The 8263-nt window shown below is 37.1% G+C and overlaps 1 protein-coding gene across 1 annotated transcript in view; it reads left to right on the top strand.

Moving 5' to 3' along the window:
* MPHOSPH10 (M-phase phosphoprotein 10 (U3 small nucleolar ribonucleoprotein)) overlaps positions 1-8013 on the top strand; it is an 8253-nt gene extending 240 nt beyond the window's left edge. The window contains exons 2-11 of the mRNA XM_010180926.1: positions 742-1396; positions 2304-2452; positions 2880-3054; positions 3344-3485; positions 3929-3996; positions 4714-4851; positions 5064-5174; positions 5416-5523; positions 6152-6382; positions 7798-8013. Of these exons, the coding sequence (XP_010179228.1) occupies positions 742-1396; positions 2304-2452; positions 2880-3054; positions 3344-3485; positions 3929-3996; positions 4714-4851; positions 5064-5174; positions 5416-5523; positions 6152-6382; positions 7798-7947 (1927 nt within the window). The 3' untranslated portion in view covers positions 7948-8013. The remainder of the gene's footprint in view (positions 1-741; positions 1397-2303; positions 2453-2879; positions 3055-3343; positions 3486-3928; positions 3997-4713; positions 4852-5063; positions 5175-5415; positions 5524-6151; positions 6383-7797) is intronic.
* Positions 8014-8263: the final 250 nt, after the last annotated feature.

Raw genomic sequence — 8263 nt, 5'->3', positions numbered from 1 at the left:
GGCGGGCGCCGCCGCGGCGCGCCCGGAGTCCTTCCTCAGGTACTGCGGGGCTGCATGCTCCCCATATGCCGGGCTGTGTGTGTGGTGTGTGTGTGTAGCGCCCTGCGATTCCTGCGGACCTCAGTGCTGTGCGAGGGAAGGCACCTCAGCACCCCTCGGTGCTGCAGAGCTCTCCTGAACCGCGTTGTTAGCAGTGTCGAGGCCTGGCTGGGGCTTCTGCAGCTTTCTTTGGCATGTGGGAATTAGGAAACGGAGGTTTCTGTTTCTGCCAGCTATGTTGAAGCACTGGTAGCTCTACAAAAAAAAAAGTAGAAGAGACGACCCGAATATAAAAGCTGAGGAGCAAGGCAGGGGAGGAAGGTAGTTACCTTTTCAAAACTCAAAGCCTGGATCTTAGATTTTTTAGATGTTCGTGCTATGCTGTTTACTTCATCAAAATTGTCTGGAGTGCTTAAATGTTATCAGGGTATAAGATGCAGCTATAGAAGAGTGGAATATTTTGTTCAGCTGCTACTCACAGGATGTGTAATGATGCTGAAAGTTAAACAACAGCAGTAACTGTTGAAAAGTGCTATTTTATAGCACCAAAATACCTAATCTAAAAAGAGCTGCAATACTGTGTGATTAACTTCATGGAAGGCGTAAGATGAATAGAAGGTAGTAAATTCTGTGAAATGCAAAATAAATAAAAAATTTTAACTGTTGTGCTTTTTAAAGCTCTTAATTTTTTCCTGCGTTTAGTGTGCAAGAGGGACTGGCTGCTGACTTCAGAGCGTTAACGAAGACTCTCTATGATTTGAGTAAAGCTCTGGGAAGTAATGTAGTTCTTGGTGGTCCTCTAAAAGAGCTGGTGATAGAAAATTTTGATGAAGAACAGATTTGGCAACAACTGGAGCTCCAGAACAGTGCAGTTCTCGATTTCTTCAAGAAATCCATTGCAAGGGATGCTGAGGATGAAGATCTTTCCCTTCTCTCAGACCAGGAAGAGGATGGCTCTGATGCAGAGACCAGCAGTGACAAGGAACTGGAAGACAACGTAATGGAAGCAGAAACTGCGCAGAAGAGTGTTTGTAAAAAAGATAAAACTAAAGCTAAAGAGAACCAAAGTAAACTCAGAGAAAGCATAATGCAGAAATGCAGTGATGAAGATTCTGATAATGACTTTGATATTGAAGCACTGAAGCAACAAATTAAACCAGCGAAGGAAACCACATTGAAAAAAATGGGAAGAAAATCTGTAGTGGATGATGAGTTTTTCAAGCTGGCTGAGATGGAAGCTTTTCTAGAACATGCAGAGAAAGAAAACAGGGAGGAGGAGGAGGAGGAGGAGGAAGATATTAATTATTTTGAAGACATCTTTTCAGATGATGAGGAGGATGAATCTGAAGAAGCTAAAGTCAAAGTAAGAATATAAGTAAATTAATTTTCCTAGCTCTCTTTTCCTTTAGATCAGAATCTGATATCCACTAGGGTGACTGTAAATTGTTGAAGTCTGAGTAGAAACCACCAGATTTAATTTGATGACTGATGATTAGTTCTGAAGCTTTACTTTAATAATATATTTGATATAAGTATCTGGTAACAAAGTGTCCTAATGTAGAAGATTTTACTATTCTACTGTTCCAATTTCTCTTGAGATGAGTCCTGGGTTTTTGCATGAATAAAGAGAGAGCTCATATGTCACAAGAAATAAGTGGCCTTGCAAAATTTCAGAATAGGTGATGAGCAAATGAACAAGATGCTTCACTCAGCATTGATGTCTGGCAGTTACAGATTACTAAGGTGACTGATGCAGAGCAAAGGGCTTTTGGCAACTTCTTCATCCAGGGGCATGGCTTTGTAACCCTGATTTAACTTAAGTTGCTGAGTATTTGTTTCGAAATGGTTGACAATTTGACTTCATAATCGTAGAGGTCTCTTCAAACCTTAATGATTCTATAAAAATAAATCTTTTATTATTTACTATTACCAGAGATTCTCATTAGCAAGTAATAACTACACCCAGGGTATAACGAAATGCATGCATTCCAACAAGTAGTTCGCAAAATTTGCTGCTCTTTGACTTCTGTATGTGTTAAAATTGGAAATGAATTTAACTTGTAGAATAATTTAAATACTTGTAATAGTTTTACTAAGATGCTTTACTACAGCTTAATGCTTCACTAAACTGACGTACTGCTATACAAATAATGCTATTCTCCAGGTGCTAAAGACTTCAAAAGACAGGATACCCTTAGATTTCTGTCAGTCTTAACAGTTTTATTTTGGTCTTGTTTGGTGTTTTTTCCTCCTCCCCTTCTTAGCCAATTAAAAGTTCTAGAGACCTGACATACAAAGATTTCTTTGATCCGGTTGATGGCAATGACGATTTAGTAGCTGATGATGTTGAATATGATCAGGAAGAGGAAGCAGACAGTGCTGTTGAAGAGCAGAATGAAGAAAGCATGTCTGAGTAAGTATATGCTTTATTTGCAGTTAAAATGTCCTTGTAATTTTAAACTGAAATGAAGTAGAAAAGAAGGTGAGACTTCCAAGCTCACTTCGGTCATGGTTTGCCATTCTGTTACCTGCTTTATGTTCATGGCTTGCATTGTTAACTTATTTAAAAAGTAATTTATGTACTTATCTTTTGAGTATTCTCTTGATATTTATTTGAATAAATCATTCAATGCCTGTAAATTTAGGGGTTTTTTTTAAAGTTATTTTTAATATATAGAAGTTTCCCTGGTATCCCCTGCCATTGGGTTTCTATGAAAACTGATTTTGTTTCTTAACTGTGAGTTAGTTGTAACCTGTAAACATCTAATGGCTGAAATATCTTAACGATAAAAATCATAGAAGCTTTTCAACTTTTGTTATATGAAATTTTAATGTTACAGGGTTGAGGATATGGATGAAATTACGATGGAGAATATGAGAAGTAAAGAAGCCTCTAAAAAAGTTACTTTTAGTTTGCCTGATGATAGCGAAACAGAAGATGTTACTGATATGCAATTAGAGAAGAGCATCAATCCCAGTGAAATAAAGTCTTCTTTTGAAAAGAGACAGGAAAAGGTAATTGTTTGAGGGTTGGGTTTTTGGGGTTTTTTTTTGCAATACTTCGAAACAGTGGCCAATACTTTTTTTTTTCTAATGGTTGTGTGATTTGTCCCGAGTCTGGCAAATATGAAAAGTCTGTTTACAAGTTATGAAAAAAGAAAAGAAGGGGCTTATCTACATCAGAGATATATGCAATCATATATTCCCTCATCTCTATGTGAGGAGGAATTAGAAGTACCTGAAATAACTATTAATACTTTTGAGCTCTATGTTTGAAACTTCTTGGGGAAATTACGTTTTTCAGATGAGCAAAAAAATAGAAAGTTTAGAAGAAGAGTTGTTAGAGGAGAAACCTTGGCAGCTTAAAGGAGAAGTGGCTGGACACAAACGACCTGAAAACAGCCTTCTAGAGGAAACAGTCCTTTTTGACCATGCAGTCCGAATGGGTAAGTAGTGGGAGAGGGCTTTTGTGAAAGCATGTTGCATACCACGTTGTGTTTTCTTCCCTTTGACCTTGCTGAAAACACCTGTGATTCACGAGCAGGGCAAGAGAACGCTAAGTTAAACTTCTTGGTGTGTTTTTTGAGGTGGTGCATTTTCATGATGGAGACTACAGGAAACTATATTCTTTTCTGTTAATTCTTAACTGAACTCAAAGTTCATTAATTCAGTGGCAGATTTAGTCATTTATAAGCCTTGCATAACATGATTAGTCTCTTCAAGATAGAGGAAAACATTATTTGCTTACTTTACCTTCAATTATTACATTTTTGGGAAGGCTTTTTCTGGGTTTTTTTTTCTTCATAGAACAAAAAGTACTTCTTGTTAGAACATAAAAATACATCTTGATGGAGAAATGCTAATCTTTAAATTCTCTTTCACCTCTCAGCTCCTGTGATCACAGAAGAAACTACTTTTCAGCTTGAAGATCTCATTAAACAGAGAATACTGGATGAGGTTAGCATGACCTTACTTGTTTCTCGCTATTTTGTTCATGGACTTGATTCACAGGGCACATTTCAAGGATGAGTTTGAAGCTCTTAAAATGTTACATGTAGAATTATCTTAATTAATTTCTGCAACTGATTTTATTACTCTGTTGCCGTGAAAAATGCGTCTTTAGATTTCTAAAGAGGGCTGTTTTTACATGCCTGTTATATGCTAGGTTTTGGTGCGCTTCAAAAAAAAAGTGAGGATAAAACTATAAGTAGTAACTAATGCCAGTCTTTAAATTTTGTCTATTACCATGACTGTAGAGCTCTGAGCATTCTGAATACTAACCAAAACTCAGTTGTTTACTTCGTTTTTCTTAAAAGCCACTGATAGATTTGTATCCCACAGCTTGTTGACGCTTACATTTAGTTGAATTAAAAAAAAAGGTACATATGGGGGACAGTATTTAAATACTTAAGAAAATTATGCTTCTGTTATTTGTTATAAAATTTTTGCCCTGACTGACTAAAAATAAGCCCACAAGCGAGAGCTGTACGTCTTTTATTCCTTTCTTTTTTTTTTTCCCCAAATGAAACTGTGAGACTTAATGAGTTCCTTGGATGCCACATGCATGAACTACTTTGTGTGTCAGATACGTAATATGAAAAATGTTCTAAATAAGCTATAGCACCTGATATTTGACAGTAGTTGGATTTGGTCATTAATTTATTACTTTCCCAGGCATGGGATGATGTAGTACCGAAAGAAAAACCAAAAGAGGATGCTTTTGAGTACAAGAAACGTATCACTTTGGATCATGAGAAGAGTAAACTGAGTCTTGCTGAGATCTATGAGCAAGAATACATGAAACTTCAGCAGGTAACATAAGTGGTGCCTTTCCTTTTGGTGTGAAGTTCACACCACATTATCTTACATGTTCATTTGTATACTGCTAACTCTGCTTTCACCTTTGTGGAAGTGCTTCAGTCTTTCTCTGAGTGCTCTGAATTGTATATTGTGGTGTGATCAGTCTTGCTAGAGTAAAATAGCTTTATGAGTGGTGTTGCAGTAACATTGTGTTGTTAATGCAGCAAAAGACTGAAGAGGAAGAAAATCCTGAACACAAAGAAATTCAGGAGATTATGGATTCACTGTTCCTGAAGCTGGATGCGCTTTGCAACTTCCACTTCACACCCAAACCTGTAAGTACATAAGTTTCATAAAGTTGGGTGTGTTTTCTCTCTCTTTGAAACTAGACACTTTAAAATATGTTTGGGAATTGGAACATAAAGTAATCATTCGGTGTTACTGAGCTTGTTCTTATTTCATATTAAATGCACTATAATTGTCTCTAAACAAAACCAGCTATATAGCATCTTCAGGTAGCTGTAAGCTGCTGTGAGATGGTGTGCTCAGTCCTGAACATGTTTTCTTATTTTCTAGCCTGTGCCAGAAGTTAAAATAGTTTCAAACCTTCCTGCTATAAGTATGGAAGAAGTAGCACCTGTTGCTGTTAGTGATGCTGCTCTCTTAGCACCAGAGGAGATCAAGGTAAATACAACTACAAATCACATAAAGAGCTGGAGAGGCTCTGTATTGTTGTTAGAACGACTGTGCTGGCTGCCAGATCAACCGGAGAATTTATCTACCTACCCCCTACCCTGAGTTCCTCACCTTGTGGACCTTCTTGCCTAGCATTTTAGTGTTGGTTGGTGTTGTGTTGTTTCGGTTTGGTTTTGTGGGAGTTTATTTTGGTTTTTTTTTTTTTGATGAGGGGGAAGTGTGGTGGTTTGTGGTTTGGGTTTTGTTGGTTTTTTTGGTTGGGTTTTTTTTTTAATGAAGAAGGGGAAAGGGTTAATTTTATTTGACTGTGCTAGGCTACAATATTATGCTTTGGCTTTGTTCTTTATTATGATGTGATGGTAATTATTTTCTCAATGTATATATGGGTATTTGGAAGGGGAGAGCTAAATGATAATAGGGAAGAGCAATTAGCGTGCCTTCAATCAGTTGTACAGATCTCGCTTCCTAACTTTTGCCAGTTTTTGGGCTTTGTCTTAAAGCAGCATTGCCCTGGTGAAACACTTGAAATAATGGAAATGCTAAGACAGATTTGAGTAATGTGAAGTGAGTCTTTTCTTTTGCACGCTTATGGATCTGGAGATCTTGTTCTCTTTAGGAAAAGAACAAAGCTGGTGATGTAAAAACAAATGCGGAAAAGACTCCCACGGACAAAAAACGGGAACTAAGAAAGAAAAAGCTTCGTAAACGTATGAAGCGAAGAGAGAAGGAGAAACGTCAAAAGCTTCTTGAAAAGATGAAACCAGAACAAGGCACGAAACTTAGCAAAAAAGCTGCTGCAGCAAAACTAGAAAAGCTTACAAAAGAAGGCAAAGCATCTCTGCTCAAGGTAAGACTGCGCTAAGTAGTCCTGTATGACCTGGAGCTTCCCAGCTAAAGAGTATTAAAATCCCAAGGGTAGAGAATTCATAGCTAGAGGGAGCAAAGGGAATTTTATCACAGAGAACTACGAAGTGTAGGGTTTGTTTCCCTCACGTCCCTCTTGGCTCAATTACAACTCCTAATGTTTTTCCATCCCTTCAAAAATTCTTGTGTGCAGGTGGTATATCATCTTACCACCCAAACCTGGTTACCTTATTTATGTCTGAGCAAGTACAAAAGGTAAATGTAGCTGCTGGAGAAAGGTAGGAAGACAACATGGAAAGGGCAGAAGCATACTTGTCAGCCCCCTTCCCCCCCTTACTTTCCCCTGTACTCTTTTGAACTACAGTTTTGGAAGGACACTTCTAATCCATAGTTCTGTCTTATTCCAAGTAGTGTTGAATGTCTTTTTAGTCCTGGTTTTGCCGATTATCCTGACAGTGTGATGTCAGTAAAAATACAACTCTGGTTGCACTCTGCAGTGACCCCTGTGTTTATAAAGCGTATTGATTTAGATCTTACTGCTTTAATTATTTATATCATACCTAAATGACTGTTGAAACCTTCAGAAGCTTACTCAGAGTATGAAATAGATTTGAATTTGTAAGCAACCTAACCTTTAGATAATATGAAAAATATGAAAAAACTGTGTGGTACAGTTACTTTATATCAAATTGTATTCAGAAAGCAGAAATTGTTTGCATTAGATACTACCTTTTTATTTCAGAGTGTTCACACGGTGGTGTTCCAGCAAATAGTAACACTTGTGCTCTTATTTCCTGCATTTCAACTGTTCCACTTGATGAAGGGGGACTGCTTGCATGTGTAATTGAGGATGAGGTTTCTATTGAGGTGTTTCGTAGCTCTGAGCGACTAAAGCTTTTTCAAAACAGAATATTTGTTTCTAACTTTGTAGTTCTTTTTATGGAGCCTTTTCTATAATCTCATCAAGTTGCTTTTGTTTTGCTTTCTACAAAACAGTAGACTTGTGGACCACCTTTGCCTTATAAATTAGATTTTAGAAATCTCTGGAATTTTTGTGTTAGTAACTAATGGGAAAAATAACTCGATTACTTCTAAAACGTTTGTGCTTACCTTTTCAAAAGGAGAGCAGAACACAAACTATTGAGACAGAGTTGTAGCTCATGATGTACAAGGCTCATGATGTGCCTGTTCTTCCATGCTAATTGTTAATTAGAAAAGGAATATGCTCTTTACTTCTTTAGACAGCAGAAGTGGTATAAGAATGCAGTGAAAAACAGATTTTGAAACTAAAATAAATCTTCTCTTTTTTTTTTTCTAAAATACCATTATCTGTGCATAACTGGTATCATGGTAGTGTTTTACATTTCATGGTTATAACAAACATATTGTCCATTTCAGGATGAAGGTAAAGACAAGGTCTTGAAGTCGTCCCAGGCCTTCTTTTCTCAACTACAAGATCAAGTAAAAATGCAGATCAAAGATGCAAACAAGTTAAAGAAGAATGAGAAGAAGCAGAAGGCACTCTCTGTCCATAAACTGAAATTGTAATTTACCTTTTTATACATGTTGCATCTTGTATATATTAAAATGTTTCTACATGAATGCTGAATTTGAGTAGATTTTATTCTGTGTTGGTCTTTAAACTGTTCTGTGAACGTTGGAGGTGATATAAAGACACTTTCCTTTAAGTTTTACCTGTATTTCCTGACACAGAACTCTGATACTGTCTTTTTATTCCAAAAAGAAAACTTCTTGCAATGGGCAGACATGAGATCACAGAATACCTGGTAGTTGTGCTTTGACTGTACTGTCTTGTTAATCCATAGTACATAGCTGTTCTGTCTGCTGCTGTAATAGCTCTGTG

The sequence above is a fragment of the Mesitornis unicolor genome, unplaced genomic scaffold (assembly GCF_000695765.1).
Source record: "Mesitornis unicolor isolate BGI_N332 unplaced genomic scaffold, ASM69576v1 scaffold14483, whole genome shotgun sequence".
Classification (NCBI taxonomy): domain Eukaryota; kingdom Metazoa; phylum Chordata; class Aves; order Mesitornithiformes; family Mesitornithidae; genus Mesitornis; species Mesitornis unicolor.
The sequence above is the reverse complement of the archived record's forward strand: the minus strand, read 5'-3'. Positions and strand labels throughout refer to the sequence as shown.